At 37.1% G+C, this 17,711-nt stretch overlaps 2 protein-coding genes across 2 annotated transcripts in view; both read left to right on the top strand.

The window, feature by feature from the left end:
• Positions 1–4,255: 4,255 nt before the first annotated feature.
• On the top strand, positions 4,256–7,117 carry Wdfy2 (WD repeat and FYVE domain containing 2). The gene is made up of 7 exons (XM_018462362.1): positions 4,256–4,509; positions 5,034–5,175; positions 5,262–5,467; positions 5,564–5,803; positions 5,913–6,051; positions 6,136–6,335; positions 6,429–7,117. Exons 1-7 carry the CDS (start codon positions 4,349–4,351, stop codon positions 6,565–6,567), a joined length of 1,227 nt encoding a protein of 408 aa, XP_018317864.1. The 5' UTR covers positions 4,256–4,348; the 3' UTR covers positions 6,568–7,117.
• Positions 7,118–9,979: 2,862 nt separating this feature from the next.
• The window catches only part of ck (unconventional myosin-VIIa ck), a 23,090-nt gene continuing 15,358 nt past the window's right edge, over positions 9,980–17,711 (top strand). Inside the window, exons 1-2 of the mRNA XM_018462371.1 lie at positions 9,980–10,503; positions 16,863–16,909. Of these exons, the coding sequence (XP_018317873.1) occupies positions 16,892–16,909 (18 nt within the window). The 5' untranslated portion in view covers positions 9,980–10,503; positions 16,863–16,891. The remainder of the gene's footprint in view (positions 10,504–16,862; positions 16,910–17,711) is intronic.

Genomic DNA, 17,711 nt, shown 5'->3' with positions numbered 1-17,711 from the left:
CTTTCGTTGTCCTGGATGCGGCGCCGGATTCGTCCTCGTAATACGTAGCACTTGTGTGTGCAATAGTCTAGGTTCGCTAATTATCACTAGCACGAATTGGATGTATAGGAGCGATTAAAAAGGGTTTTCGTCGAAAGAGTTCACTCAAATTCAGTTAATAAGAGTTTATTAATTATAGTTCACTCAAGACAATGTTAGACTTATGAGTTATACTTGAGAATAAAATATATAAAAAAAAGGAAAAACTAAAGTTTAGTCTTAGGTTTAAAATTTCTTAAGTCTAGAATTTGAGTTGAATTTGTAATGAAGAAAACGGAAATAGGAAAAGTTCCGCGGGTTACACTTATTCGGATTTTCCTTCGCGCGCGGTGTTCTAAACCACCGGACAGTGACTGGTAGGTCGGAAGAAAAAGAGAGCGTGTCTGCACTGCTCGATGCGCGCTACTACTCTACTCTTATTTTGTCCAAGGGCGTTCCTAAAACCCCTCCATTAGCGCGTTGCTAGTTATTTGTGGTGGGAGAGACGCGTCAGGTGCGTTCTGGAGATGTTCGTACATTCGGGTCTGCAAGTGAGTCTGTTCGGAAAAATAATTACTGGACAAAAATGGAAATGTTACGGACGTGACACATCTATTACCAGCACGACTTTTGATTGGCTTCTGCCATTCCATATCCAGCCAATCAAAAATTAGCCCATCTATGCCAGTCTCTTATTATAGTGTCTCTACAGTCCACTAGGCGCTACAAATGCTTCGAAGTTTCTGATTGACCAATCAGAAGAAAGAATTTTACTAATTGACCAATCAAAAAATGCTTCGAAGCATTTGTAGCATCAAGTGGACCATGATATAGGCTGCGTTCGGTTTGAACGCTGACACGCTGCAAGCGCTCATGCTTACAAGCGCCGTTTTTTGGTGTTCAATTTGGTTTGTCAGCATGCTCACATTGTCCTAGTTTACACCGAGCATTTGATACGCGTACTAACTAGTAACTTTCTATTAAATTATCTTAATTTCGCCAATAAATTTAAAGAATAGTGTACTAAGCTGGTACAATATGCATCTATATGATTACTTAAATAGTCATATCGTGTATACATTTACACGCATCGGCGAAATTAAGATAATTTAATAGAAAGTTACTGGTTAGTATGTGTATTAAATGCTCGGTGTAAACAAGAGCAATCACGAATTAATAAAGCCACGAAACGTCAGCACCGTCAGCAGCCATAATTTGGTTCAGAGGTTGCGTTCAGCAGACTCAACAGTTTTGCAACCGTTTTATGATTGTCTGCTGAGATAGGACCATTCTTCTAGATCTAAAAGTATGATCCAATTAGCGCGAAGGAAACTTACAACAGTTGCAAAACAAACGTTCTGCTGAACGCAGCCAGAATTTTCCGAAAAATAGCCAATAATCACATGAATCGCACAAATTCCACATGGGACTTAAACGAAATCTACGAAATATGGCGACTACATTGGGACGCAGACAAGAAGACTAGAACCACAGTATATACAGTAGCGCAACTCTCTGTCGGCACCTTTGATGCCAACGTGGATAAAAATGAACTGCACATGCGCGAGCGAGGTATGTAACCAATCAAAGCATTGATATTCCATCTCACCTCTTCTCTCTGTTGTAACCTTTTCTCTTTTTCTACTTTATTGCATAAGGTCTGTTCTTTTTCCACTGTAAGTTCTGAACTGGTGTACACTGATCCAATAAGTTCAGAACCTTCGAAAAATAACAGACCTACACAATATATATTATATTTAAAACAGAAAATAAAATAGAAATGAAACATAATAGATATACATTTATTTCTGAGGAAATATAAGGAGATTCGTACTTATACTTAACCTTTTTTTATTTGCAATGATAGTCGAAGTTACAAAATATAAACGCAATAAGAAAACTAATAATAATATAGCAATCCGTTTTATTTTAACTGATCGATATTACTTATCTCCAATTTGAAATATTCTTCCTTTACTGTTAAAAAAACGGTGTTAAATTTATTTTTTAAATTTCTTCTTATATTTGTCAGATAAAATCCAGTTATTCGACTAATTCAATTTACTATATGTCAAATCACAACAATATTAAACCTGTTACATGTTATTTTAAAAAACGAATAAAAAATGACTGCGTTCAGCGTTTATTTCGCAAATGTTGGAAGTTTTCTTTGCGCTGATTGTATTATACTTTTAGATCTAAAGGATTGGTGGATTCTATCTTAGCACACAATCATAAAAATGGTTTCAAAACTGTTGTGTTCCGCTGAAACGTACCTATTACGTTAACTAATTGATAATAGCTGCATTCAACAGAGAAAACTAATCAGTTATAATTAATCAAAACTGTCACTTTCTGTTAAATGGCTATTTAAATCTCTTATATGGACATTTTAACGGTGCAGACAGACAGCGACAATAAAGAGAAGAAGCGAGATGGAATATAAGTGCCCTGATTGGTTACATACCTCGCTCGCGCATGTGCAGTTCATTTTTATCCACGGTGAAATCGTGAGAGTTGCGCTACTGTATATACTGTGGCCGAACCCTGGGATGTAACAGATGATAGTTCAGCCCGAATTCTGATTGGTTTCTACTTTCCTACTTTTTCTGCTTTTCCGTCCTAGTTGTGAACGCGTCCTATGATTTATCGTCCTGTGAATGGCTGCATTCAGCCGACTCAACAGTTGAGTGAGCGTTCGCTGCTATTGACGTATTCTTCTAGATCTAAAATTCTGATTGGATAATCTAAAAGAATACACCAATAAGAGCGAGTGCTCACTCAACTGTTGAGTCCGCTGAATGCGCCCAATGCCATTTTCTATCCAACGAGAACTTATGCCAGTCTCTTATTATAATGTCTCTAGTGGACCGCACTCGTGGTCAGTATAGTAGCGCGTTCAAGGCTGCGGTCCACTCGACGCTACAAACGCTTCAAGCGTTTGGGCGACCAATCAGAACAAAGAATTTTATGAATTGACTAATCAAAGAATGGCTGCATTCAGCGGATTCAACAGTTTAGTGAGCGCTTGCTGCTATTGATGTATTCTTCCACATCTAAAATACTAATTGGATGATCTAATAGCGTTTTCGCTTGGGAAAAAGTTAGTGCGCACTCAGTTCACACCAACACTGGACAAGTTCCATGGATTGCACTGAATAGTGCAAGTTCAAAAGAACACGTCAAGATTTTCAGTGCTAAAACTGAAGTGCCATTTCAAGTTGTAAGATTGTAAGGACTTGACTAGACTGCAGGAAAGACGCAGAAAAATAACCTCGACATCTCATGTTCATAACTTTAAATAATGATTTTTTACTATATGTAATTAAATATAATATATGAGATATCAAGAATATCATATATGTACATATTTATCAATAATTTGCATGATATAAATTATAGATTTACTTGCCCCTACTGTATGCCTTTTATACTGACAAAACGATGCACTAATATCTTATATATGTATCCAGTGCACTGAACTGACACCGTCAAAATATTTCGTGCCACTTTGTGCGCACTGAGTGCGCACTACGCGAGTGTCGTGCAATCAAATAAATACGTGATACTAGCCAAATGCGCATTGACACTGCCAATCGAACACGCTCTTGACACTGAGTGCAGCCAGTGCACCCCAATCGAAAATGATATTAGGCTGCGTTCAGCACACTCAACAGTTTTGCAATCGTTTTATGATTGTCTGTTGAGATAGGACCATTCTTCTAGATCTACAAGTATGATCCAATCAGCGCGAAGGAAACTTCCAACAGTTGCAAAACAAACGTTCTGCTGAACGCAGCCAATACTGCAGTGAGCTATACTCGAACGCGCATGCGCTAAAAAGGCGGCATACCTAACAACACTGGTTGAACAGTGTTGAACTTTGAGTGAAGCTTCGTTAACTAAGCATTTTCGCACGAATCGACGGAGTGGGGGGTTTTTGCCAGCGAGACTTCGCTGCATGAAATTGTACCTTAATGCTTCGAAATGTTTGTAGCGTCAAGTGGACCGCAACCCAAGTCGGACAAAACAGCTAGCTCTTTCGTCGAGCGATTGAATGTGATTGGTAGGATGTATACGTGACAACCAATCATATTCATTTACTTGGCGAGCCGATTTGATACGCATCTATTTTCAATAGGTTTTGAAACGCAGTCGTGATTTCAACTGCTCAAGTGACAAGTGGAACGCGGTGACGGTTCAAGTACTAGCTAGTAACTAGAGTCCCTATCTCTGATCTGCGAGCACCGTGCTCAGTATCTGACAACTGTCCAACTGTCAAATGGCAATTGCGCTTGTGAACTTGTGACTACATTCGCGCGGTTAAGAAATGGCAGCGGAAATAAAACCCGCCCCGGGAGTGAATCACGATAAATTCAGCAGCAGCCGCAAGCCGGTTCTCCTGTCGAAATTGGAGGGCTGCAGCGACGACGTTAATGCGGCTATCATTATCCCACGGGAAGAGGGTGTAATCAGTGTTTGCGATGACAGGTACTTGTCCGTAGATATTTTCTAAGAAACTGCGTATTTTCGATATTTTCCTTAAGCGCACGCTCTCTTTCACATGTCTGTATTACTATCTTGTCTCTCTTTATTTTCCATCTTTAGAATTTCTTATTTTCGTTGTGAAAATTGCGCGCAATTTTTTCATTACGTGGACACACCTTAAATCCCATTTTTCTATTTTGTATGTTACGTATGTATTGTTTATGTGGTTTTTGTATAATGTATATTAAACGGTATCAGAATTGCATCAAATTATATCAACATAAGTATATAGAAAGTTTTGACGTACACATATATACATATATTCGTGTGTGTGTGTGTGTGTGTGTGTGTGTGTGTGTGTGTGTGTGTGTGTTTTGTGGGTGCGCTAGGCGAGCGTTCTCTCTCATTCTTACTTAAACACACACATACAATTCTTTTATATATATATAATATTATATCAATTGCAGGATACAACTCTTAAAAGGACAACATTTAATTGCTTGTTTTACTTTGACTTTTTTTTATAGGACAGTTAGAGTATGGCTGAAGCGAGATTCTGGTCATTATTGGCCGAGTATTTGTCAATACATGCCAGCAGGTGCTACCTCTATGCACTATTGCGTAGAAACGAGGCAACTATTTGTAGGCCTGGATAATGGAAGCATTAATGTATGTCATGTCACCTTTTACTCTGTCCATCATTAGAATTGTACTTAACTGGGATTATAGGAATTGACTTGCTTTTTCGATTATAGGAATTTATTTTAGAGCAAGATTACAATCGAATGACAGCTATGCGCGATTATCTAGCGCATCAAGCAAGAGTCACAGGAATCATTTTTGCAGCAGATTTTGAATGGGTCTTGAGTATAGGCCGTGATAAATTATTTCAATTACACAGCTCCGAAACAGGACAAAAATTAGGATCGTACCAAACAGACGCATGGTATACCGCTCTACAGTATCCTTTTGCAAAAAGCTTTACGTTTTTGTACAAATGAAAGATGCTTTGGTCGAATATACTCATCTATGAGAAACTTAACTCGCGCGTCTACAGATTTGATGCCCAATCCAAACACGCTTTCGTAGGAGATTATTCCGGTCAGATAGCCATGCTAAAGCTGGACAATAATGGCGTTACCTTCATTACTACATTAAAGGCGCACACAGGAAGTATCCATACGTTGGCATGGGACTCGGAGAAACAATTATTGTTTTCTGGTAGTTTTGATCAAAGCATCATCGTTTGGGACATTGGTGGTCGCCAAGGCACCGCTTACGAACTTCAGGGACACCAGTAAGCGCGCACGCGAAAAATTCTTTCAAAAATTTTGGTTGGTCGGAAATATTATTTAAGTCACTTTCAAAACATGTTCTGAAAAAAAAGAAAAAATTCTCTCTTTCAGTAATAAAGTAACGGCATTATGCTACGCGAACGTCGACCGCTTGCTCTTGTCCGGAGGCGAGGACGGCGTGATTGTGTGTTGGAATATGGCGGCAAATAGGAAGGAAACCGCCGCTTGGGTCGAATCCGATGTCTGTCAGGTATGTGTTCCAAGGAAAGTCTTTAAATACGGTATCATTTCCCTGCTTTATAACATTACTCTAAGATACTCCAATGAAATCCAGGCTTGTGGAAGACCCTTCTTCTGGAATATAAAAGCTATGATGGATCAACGACAGTTGGGATTAAGACAGCATCATTGTCGCTATTGCGGTCGTGCGTTATGCGCTCGTTGCACATCTCAACGAATACCAATACCGGCGATGGGCTTCGAGTTCGAAGTAAGAGTCTGCGATCAATGTCACATACAGCTCAAGTCGGAGAAGTAAGTTGTCAGATGAGCGTCATGTTTTTCCTTAAGACATAGCAAAGACTATTGCAAAGCAAGACATATAATATTCGTTTTTTATTTACATAGCCAATCATCGTTGGCCTCTTTTCATGATGCCAAGCACAGTGTCGTCGGGATGGATCTAGATGCTCCTAGGCGAAGATTGTTGACCATCGGCCAAGATCGCGTTATTAAGATTTGGGATGTGTCCGCGCTCTTTCAGTGAATTTCTACGTGTATGTATGTCGATAATCTAAATTGCGTGATATGAATCAAATCACTGAGAGATATCGTCATACTCGGAAGAATACTCTGGAACCTATTTTTGTGATTATATATGTAATTATGCCTGTTTGTGAAGTCGGTGATCGGTGATTACGTAACCCGAGTTGGATCGACGAGCTGATAGAATATGGAGCGATCATTTGTCAGTTTGTCGGTGACAACGTTAGAGTCTGCTTAATCCATATCCATATTTTCTGCATGAGAAATCAGGAAATAATTGGAGAGATAATTAATATGACGTAAGCCTGTTAATTCAGTGGCATTGTCTTTAAACCTGATGTTGTATATTGATGTAGAAAAGTATTTACTTCCAGAAGAACGTTTGCACGACTGCGCAACGTGATTACAAACGTAAATAATAGTATATATGTATATGCAAGGTACATGGACTCCCTTTGAAAGACCAGGATAACTTTGTGGTAATCACAACGCAATGCAACACAGATGTAATTAACAGTATTAAAATATCTTTCCGAGAGTATATATATATATATATATATGTGTGTGTGTGTGTGTATATATATAAAATTGAATTTTTTTTATATAACATATTTACATGTAAATCGAAGATGGTTTCGAAATGAAATCTTTTCGTTAAATATTCGAATAAAACTCTTTATGCAACCAATTTTTTTCCGAAATTTGCAAAATTACACGTATGTTGTTACACATTGCGAATCGAGGGGCCCATATTTCAAAATTGTCATTTTACAACTTTATACATATACCATAATCGTCATATATATTATACATTTTGTTACTATCGGAGTCTTAAAAATATCTTTACGTTGTTTAAATAAATTTTTTATTTAAAAAATCGTTAAGAAAGTACTGGTTGACAACCGACCAGCGATGTAAGCATCGAGACTATTTTAATGTGTTTTATCTGATATAAGAATAGAAGAGGAAAATCTTTTAAGAATTTCCAATTCATTTTCTACATATTTTATATCCTTATACATCATTAAACTACTAGCAATTTGAACATAAAAATGATGAAATCTTGAACTATATTATCTTTGAATCGATTCAGATAAGTAGCAATGCATCTTGTATCAAGTCCTAGTCTTATTTGTTATACAACTCATACAAGATTATTTAATGTTATTGTATCGTATTGTTCGAAAACGCGAACCAGACAGAGAGTACCCACCAGTGCAGTTAATAGTACTTGTTACTTCTTGACTCGCATTCAAGTCTTCTCAAGTAGAATAGATAAATACAAGCTATGCAAAGTTAATTTGTCCCAACTTGACACAATTTCTTACAAATATTCTGTTTTGGAAATAAAAAAAAATATATACTCGTATATATACATACGTAATTTATTTCCTTGAATGCAAAGAAAGAAAAGAAAAAATGTCATTTTATAGATATTTCTGTCTTGTATCTTGCTGGCTGATAAAAATTTTATCAACATTTGTGAAAAACGGTCAATGATGAGCTTCCTTCGAACTTTATGTGTCGAAAAATCTGAAAATTCGTAGATAGGCAAGATGTAGTAGCAAAGAGCTTGATCGTTTCACGTATACGCCAGGAGCTGCATGCAATGTAATCAGTTTATCCTCGCATAAATATACATACATATATACATACATACATACATACACACATACATACACACACACATACATACACACACACACATACACACACACACACACACACACACACACACACATAAATCTTGTACCTAATATACTTATGTGCGTTAATTATTTCATCACCATCGTCGCATGATTTCTATGGAATCAATCATTCTTGATCACTATGATCACTATGGAAGAAATCATTCTTGTTATCAAAATATATCTAGATTTATTCGCAGGATAAATCTTGCATTTTGAGTAGCCAGACGTGCGAATACAATTTGCACGTACGGTCCAAGTAAACTATCTATATTGAATATAAATACAAGTACGTTTGTATAAGCTCGATTAGAGAACACTATAGTAAGTATTATCGCATTTTTATATGTTTTGCTAAAAAGTATGTATATGTTTATTACCTAAATAATATATGAACGTGCTTATTATATAAACGTTACGCCATACGTGTTACACGACCAAATAACTATGTATATTATTTATGTCGACTATGGACGGCTACTTGAAACTCTTGGAAATTCGTAGTTAGTATGGTAAAGAAACAGACGGATAAATGTAAACTGTACGCTGCGATGATTGCTATCTGCTACCGAAACACAGTATATAGGTACATATAAATTGCGAAAAATGTAAAAAGAAGCGATTAAGCCACGTGTATGTATTCTACTCACACGTCGAATTGATACAAAATGAAAATATATTTTCAATGTAAAACAGTTGCGCAATCTTGTTGATTTTTTTCGATGAAAATGAATAGGGTCAAGCTTGCAGTTTTCTTCGCGCGCGCGCACTCACTCACACACACAACAAACAAGGTGTCCCGAAATTTTTTATCAAGCGCCCTTGTGTAGATAGAGCGGACTAAATTGAGTCGAAAAGTCCTGTACCATTTTGCAATTTTCGCAATAATTAACAAGATATTAATTACTAAAAATCGCTAAATATTGGTTTTCAGTGATTTGTTACACAAATACTATCAACTTTACAGAAAAACAGCAAGAAACAAAAATTGTTTATTTTCTTCTCATAAAGTTCTGAGAATTTTTCAGAATTTTTTCAGAATTGTTCAATACCGTATTTTCTCACGTTGGTAAAAATAAGAAAATGCAGTCTAAAAAGTTGATAAAAAATTCTGAAAAAATTCTTAGAGTTCTATGAGAAGAAAATAAATGATTTTTGTCTCTTGCAGTTTTTCTGTAAAGTTGATGGTATTTGAATAAAAAATTATTGAAGACCAATATTCGGTAATTTTTAGTAATTAATATCTTGTTAATTATTGCGAAAATTGCAAAATGGTAGAAGACTTTTCAACTCAGTTTAGTCCGCTCTACACAAAAGCTCTTGGCAAAAACTTACGGAACACTCTGTATATTAAAAGAAAGGCATGTGGGACATTAGGACATGTTAAAATTAAATGTTATCAGTTTCTTTTGTTCGCGTGCAAGTCGTCGACAAGACAGGTCGCGGTCGATAGTGCCGATTCTACATTAGAGCCTTAGAAGCGAGATCGCATGCACGGGATATACACATGCCAGGTGAGCGGCGAGATAGCTAATCTGTTACCTGACTGCAGGAAGCGATTCGACTTGGCGAACGCTGACGACCACCAGTCGGTCCGTCACAGTTGGTTGTGTACAGTGGTTGGATATGGTACCGAAGTACCATCATCCCCCTCCCCTCCCTCGCCCCGCCGCGCCGCAGCGAGCGTGCCAGCACGGTGGGGAAGCGGCCCGAAACGGTCCGAAGCGCGTGAGACCTTACCACCACCTCCACGCTTAGCCAGCTTCCACCTGGCACTTGGCACTGCAGGCTGGCACACCCGATCCCAGCCGAACCGAAGCCGAGCGGACGTGTTAATGTGCCGGTTCACCGTGGTTCCATCCTACGGAACGACGACGACGACGACGACGACGACGACGATCGCTCTTCGTGACTACCGCGCGACTCTCCAGGTCGCAACCGGTTGTGTTCGCTCCTCACCTCCATCTCACCTCGATTACCTTGTGCTCGCTTACGTTTAGTCTCCATCATTACACGAACGCATCTCGTCCATCTGTCCGTTTTTCCGTCCGTTCGTTCATTTATTTATTTATTTATTTATTTATTTATTTATTCACTCGCTCGATCGTGCTCATCGTGCTGATCTCCGAAGAGAGCGGATATGAAAATCGAGCCGCTCATCGGAAGTCTAGTGCCAGTGTAGTGTCTCTTAATGGAGCGTGCCGCCGACATATAGCCGCTCTCGTCGTGTTTCTCGTTACTCGCAACAGGTATGTACGTGGTAGCAAGTTGGCGATTCATGCAGGATAACGTGCTCCTTCGTGCTCTCTGTCATTGCTCCGAATACTCCGATTGAAGTCTCGAGAGAATCGGAGCTGAGCTTATTATTCCTACATGTTTCTACAGTCCACCAAACGGGGCGGATGCGCATATTTCAGATGAACGAAGCGGAATGGAGGAGCATTCGGTTGCCTCCTTTCGGCAATGAATACGCGCGATCGTGATGATAATCAGTTTAGAAAAGATCAACAACTTACATGTTATACTTAGGAAAAATGACAATTTAAATTTCGAGCTGATAGCTTATTTCTCTTGATAGTTTGTTTCTCAAGAAATGTAATTATAATTCCTCAAAAAACTTGCACGAATGTGTTGAATTATTTCTCGAATGGAAGTCGTTCTCGGAAGGAATAACGCAATGAGAGCTTTTCTAAAATAAGTTTCAATTCACGCTCACATGAAAACCGATTAGCGTGGCCTGCAATGATACTATCGTTGCAGTGATTAACAAAATGGTTTTCCCAGGTTAATTTTATAAATCTTCATTTAAATGTGCGAAAACAAACAAACTTTTAATACCGCATCACATTTACCGGTAAATCAAGTTCTCGAGTTTTGTCCTTTCTAGTTTTAAATCTAAATGCCGCATAATAGTGTTTCACGCTTTCCACGACTATTGTCGCATGAATCGCGAATGCATCTTATTGCAGAGACAGTCGCTTTAATAAAAAAAAAAAATTAAGTGTGACGAATCGTTTCGATACATGTACGCGCGCCAATGTCGCAAGCGATAGGTATTACGATAGTAGTAAAAGATAAGTATGACGATAGAGAGAGAGAGAGAGAGAGAGAGAGAGAGAGAGAGAGATAAAACTAATTACGGGCTCACTTAATTCTTCGCTTATCTACACAGATATACAGAGTGTCTCAATTCTCGCACAAATTATTTTTTAATAATTAATTCTCTGAAATCTAAAGTGATCATTTCTTTGTAAATAGGAAAGATCTCAAGACGATCGAAAGATAAATGATAAGTGATCGAAAAAGTCTTTTCGCAAATTACACTATGAATTATCAAATAGATTACGTTACGAAACATTCTTTTACTAATTTTAGTTCTAAAGTTCGGCTTTAATAACATTTTAATTTGAAATTTAACCGTAAGGATGTATGACCATAACAATTGAAAAGCTATAAACTGGAATTGGCTTCCTCGATGTTCTCCCAAAACGCAAAGATAAAGTGAGACACCCTGTATACACGTTAACCCTGATAACAATATTCGCATTCCTCAGAATAAACGTCATCTTTATCTCTTTTTAATAATTTTTTATTGATCGCGTATCGATACACCATTAATTAATTAAAACGTGATTAATCATTGCGATAGCGATACATATTAATACTAATACTGATTACCATGTCATACAGGTCATACTAAAGCAGACTATAAGTAATGCAAACTGAAATACGGCTTCTGGAAGACAATTTCTTGACTTATTCCTGCAGTGTATTTTTACGTCTTCTCGGGAGGGCGAGTTATAAAAAGAAAAACCGCGCAAGTTGTATGGGCTCTCCCGATATGTGGTCGATCCTCCGCGCCTCGTTTGATCACCCGTTAAAGTCTCCCGCGTGGCGCCTACGCCACTGACCATTCTCCACAGATATTTTCAAAGTCAATGACTGCGACTGCGACTGCTCTGTGCTCACGCCCGTGCTTCAAGTTCATGGCGAGACAAGAATGCCCGCCTATAAAATTAAAACAATCATCTTATAATTCAAACGTTTGCGAAATGAATCGACGCGATGTATATATATATATATATATATTTTGTGTATGTGTGTGTATATATACATATATATGTACGTATGTATATATACGAAATATATTCGACTTCCCCCCCCCCCGAATCTCATTTCTTCTCTATAATTAACAAAGCAACGATTTAAAATTGACAAAAATTTAATGATATCTACTTAACGATAACAGATAATATGTAATACGAAGTATGAAATTAAAATGCAACTTTGGATGACAATATTAAGATGCTTGTTCGCATAAAGTAACGTATTCATAATTAGCGGCAGAAAAATGCCAGGAGATTTGTTAGAATTTTAAACTAAACAAAACGGCCATCCAACTGATTCTCATCAGTTTCTTTTTCTTAACATTGATACATATATACTATAGTAGTTAACATTTATCTTATAGTAATAAGATTTAAAAAATAGATCCACATTTTCTAAAGATTAAAAATTAATTTTTTTTTCTGGATTAAGTCATTTTAGGATTGTAATGACACATGGAAATTAAATAATCAAGAGAGAAAGATAATTTTGATTTTTAATTAAGCTATTATGTAATCGTATTATTCGAATGTTAAGAAATTCAGGTCTCTCTTTTTTTCTCGTGCGCTCGCTAAAAGCAACAAATTATTAAACTACCTTGATGATAAACACTCACACGCATATGCACAAGCACACACGCGCGCGCGCGCACGCACGCACGCACGCACGCACGCACGCACGCACGCATACCCAGCTGAGGCTAAATATTCCTGAAATATTCATAAAAGATTCCTAAAATCCCCAAAAAACATTCCAAGAGTATTCCGCAATATTTCGAAATATTTACGAAATGTAAATGCAACATTTAAATATCGGTTAAAAATTCCATTTATATATCGTTACATATTCCGAGAATGTTCCATATATTTTCCGTAAAATTTTAATTTTTCCAGAAATTCCAGATCCGGTCGTCCTTGAATCAGTTTTTAAGGTCTTTAATAAATCGAATTACTATAGAAATGTCTAATTTTTTTATATAATGAAATTGAAGAACCGAAATTGACGTGTGCAAAATTCCACGGTAGGTTATGATGAAGAGAAAAAAAAAAATTAAAAATGTAACTTTTCACGTATAACTTAATGATAGATAAAGCTTGCAGACGCTTCTTCGATTAATTGCACACAAATCTTACCATAGACTTTCTTCAAAAACGAGATTATAATAGTTTAAAAAATTACGATTTTAATGGTCACAAAAAAGTAATAGGTCATCGGTCACTCTGGAAAGATATTTAATATTGAGATGGCAAAATTTCAAGTGAAATGTAATGGCGACATGTGACAGATAAATTTGGCATCATCGCTAGAAAACACTTGATATTGTAAAAAAAGAATTTATATTCATAATTAACTTATTGTTATATTTACATGCATAAACTTGCATACAAATTTAAGCTAAAATAAATATAACTTCACCTTATTTTCGTTTCGTGAAGATGCAGTTCTTGATTTCAATGCCAACTTGAACAATTTCTCCCTTTTCTCATTAACTTTCTTTTTTAGAAATTTTTATTTATAAAAACCTCGCTTGCAACGTACATTATAATTCACGTTATTATTCTCGTTTTCGTTCATTGTCACGCGGAATAGCAGAAATCCGTGAGCGGCGTGAACCGTGAGCTAAAAAGAGCAGACGAAGAGGGAAGGAGAAAAAGAAAGACGATGCAACATTGCCACATTGTAACATGAACAAATTGTACAAGAAATGATTTCTTTTATTTCATCATTTTTGCATACTATTTTTACAGAATATCGTGCGTTTTATACTATTTCATTAAAATATAATATACATGTAGTTTTAATATTTTATACAGATATTTATAATTTTGGGTGGGCCCTGATGAAGCATCCCAAATTTTCGGCACTTTACTAAAGAACCATCTTAAACAAAATTTTTTTTGCTTTGAAAAACACACTTCACACTTTTATCTTGGAGCCCAATTTTAAGGTTTATTTTACAGGCGAAATGCTCCTTATATTCTCTCCCAGATGATTCTTGTTAACGAGTAAATACTTCCCGCCGCGATCCTCTGTCGGCGGAGATGTGTACTGTTTGCTCGCTCGCGATTTTCGTAATATATACAAGGATAAGTGATATATTCATAGAATATTCTGAACATTTTATCGACATTCGTATATTCTTTCACTGTGCCGCAATATTCAGCACATTGGTTATAGGTACAGCGGGATAATTTGAATAGCGGGGAAATTTGAATAATAGTAAGCATTTGCAAGAATTTCAAAAAAATTTGAGACGCCATGTTTTATATTTAGGGTTATAGTAGTAAAAAAGATACTGTAGTTTACATATTCATGTAGGTTTGAAAAGATATCTGTGTATTTGGAAGAGAGAGAGTCTGGGGAGAGTTTTATATTAAGCAAGGTAGGTAGAGAATTTCGGTTGTTACTACAGTTTATAAGAATATATCTTGCTTTCTCTTAAGCTTTTATCTACGTAGAAAGTAAGTAAACAGGGCCAAATTATGGATGAGTTCAAGTATTTTAATACAAAATTTGATTTTTGTTGTAATTTTAATGTTCATTTTCAATGTTATTCAAATTACTCTTTAAGATATCCAAAGTACCCCTCAAAATTGAGCTTCATTAAAATTGTAGGGGGAAATCGGATAATACGGCATTATGCCTCAAGATTTAAAGATTAATTTTTTATACTTTGGGTAAATATTCCTTAAACATGTGAGTTTCCTACTACATATTCAAAGTAACGATAAAATTATTATATTTTGAAAAATTGTTTAAAATGTTTGAAATTATGTGAAGACACAGTAATGTCTCGGCGCTAAGCCAATCGCAGCGATACTGCCGTGGTTCAAATTACCCCGTTGTACCCTACGAATCGAACTTTCTATGAATATTTAGCGTTAGCTGGATATATGTACCTATTTGCTTAGATCAATCCACGAGCAATATTATATCTTCTCTATACATCTCTTGCTATACCCATATAATCACAAATCGATGGATGCATCCAATTGACGCGTTCCATCCATCCATTCACGATGAATTGAATTTAGCTCGCTTCGATAAATTTTGTCAGCGCGATCCGTTTGGAAATTGATTTTTTGTCGGGTTCCTCGTAAACGTATCTAGATTATACCTATGATCTACAGAGTTATTGTATGACACATTATCGCGATAAAGTTCAGATGCTCATTGTTACATGATCTCGAGTATAAAATAACAAATCTCATTCTCACGCAAGATTGACGTAAAAATGTGCATCGTATTGTATAAGAAATTTAAATTAATTAATCCGCAGAAATTTTTTGAAAATTTACAATCTATTTATTACATAAATTTTAAACTGAAAATTCTGGTTTATGTGAAAAACTCGAACCAAAAATAATGTAACATCGCGCCTATGCATCGCGTCGCGATGGATCTTATTGGAAAAATTCATCGCATTAAAAAGAATGCCTTTTCCACTTGAATTTCCACTCGAATATATACGAAGCTCGTCGGTTCATGATAACGCGATGCAGTGGTATTGGAACTGCAGATGGCTGTGCTAGAAAAGAGAGAAAGATAGAGACAGAGAGAGATCTTGAGAGGATTCTCGATGGATCTCTCAACGGAGCCGTATGGCACGGTAACGCAAACTGCCTAACCCACTTTTGCGAACAGGTTTGCGATGCTTCCGCACGCTAACGGTGATCGACCAGACATCTCCCCGACGTGCGTGGCGCGAGACGCTTCTCCTCTAAAGCCTGTTCTACAATAGGGTTGCAAGCCGTAAGGGCCATGGCACACAAAAAATTTGAGCAAAACGTAAGGTGCAGTAAACTAATTTGACCATTACAGTAGAATCCATAACGTAAGCAGTAGCGAATCCAACATGTTGGGCGGTATTCGTAGTCCGTTCTCATTTTAAGATAGTCTTAAGTAATGTCTTAAGATAATGCGGCTAATGTGGCTCTCTGATTGGTTCATGACATCTTAAGACTGTATAACTTAAGACGATCTTAAATATATAAAGATCCGATTATGAATACTGATCGTTGATTTCCTTACTGCTTACCTACGTCTTATTGCCTTAAGTTTTTTGTGTGCCATGGTCTTAAGCCGTAAGAATTTGACTAATCATAGTTGAATAGTAAAAAAAAATAATCGACTTTGATTGGCTAATTTCTTATGCGGCTTACGGCTTGCGACCCTCTATTGAATATCTATTGAACAAGATTACCTAAATAGATGCAGCGACACGCGTCTACGACGCGTATATCGTCAGATTCTCGGGATTGAGTACCCTTGCAGGTAGTAGCTTCTGATGAAATTCTTACTCGCGAGTAAGAACTAAAATCTTTCCTCACGTCTTTCAAGACTTTATACGTATACATATATGCGTGATAGGCCTTTTTTAAAATTCACAGATCGAGAGTCTGTGCAGTCATCTATCACTAGATAAAATTATTGTATACGAATATACGAAGAATGTACACGCACCACTCGATATATTTATATATTTTTTATTTGTTTTTAGGCGGAGTGCCGACAACCACGACTTAAGAGATGGTCATCGTCACACGGGTAGGTTCTTACACGCTCTTGTAAACATTTCCCTTGATTGCAGCGTTATTTGCGTATTATTTTGATCTTGCTGTAATGTACACGAGATATAAAGAGCACAAGGGCACATTTCTACTCGATAAAATAATTTCTAACCGCCGCGATAATTCGCATTATATTCAAAAGAAAAATATTATTATTCGATGTCCTCCGATGCGGAGAATGCGCTACAAAACGCGTTTGCAACTTGTACTTTGTCGATGTAGAGCAAACAATTTCCTGCGGGAGAAAAGCGCTAGAAATTTACGTGTAAGCGCGTTAGCCAATCGAATATACTGAAAGGCGAAACTAACAATAAGTAAATTCGATAAAACTCGCGTATACGGTAGATCTCTCGCGCGGCTTAATCCATTACATTTACCGCTTTCCTCGTCGTTCTCCTCGAACACGGTCAGTAGGAATCTGTGACGAGTGAAAATAACCGAACAGCCAGGAATCGTCGTGTTTTCTCGCGTTGTAAACAATGATGATGTACCGCCGTGCTAATTGCAAGTCACACTAGTCACTCCGATGGTGCGACCCGAAGCGCTACGTGTATTTTTTTGAATGTTTGCGCAATTTGTTCTTATTATGTTTTCGTATATTACCTTGATCAAAAAGTTCCCGAAATTCATTCAGAAAATTCAAAATACAAGTTTATTCATCAAAAGTGATATTGTCCCCTTCAAAGTACTCCCTATCGACTGCAACGCACTTATGCCAGCGCTTGATCCAGCTCTCGAAACATTTCTGGAACTCTATTGTCGGTATAGCCATCAGAGCC

This window comes from Mycetomoellerius zeteki, unplaced genomic scaffold (genome assembly GCF_001594055.1).
Source record: "Mycetomoellerius zeteki isolate Tzet28-1 unplaced genomic scaffold, Tzet1.0 scaffold14, whole genome shotgun sequence".
Taxonomy (NCBI): domain Eukaryota; kingdom Metazoa; phylum Arthropoda; class Insecta; order Hymenoptera; family Formicidae; genus Mycetomoellerius; species Mycetomoellerius zeteki.
Note: the sequence above shows the minus strand (reverse complement) of the source record. Positions and strands in the feature narration are given on the sequence as shown.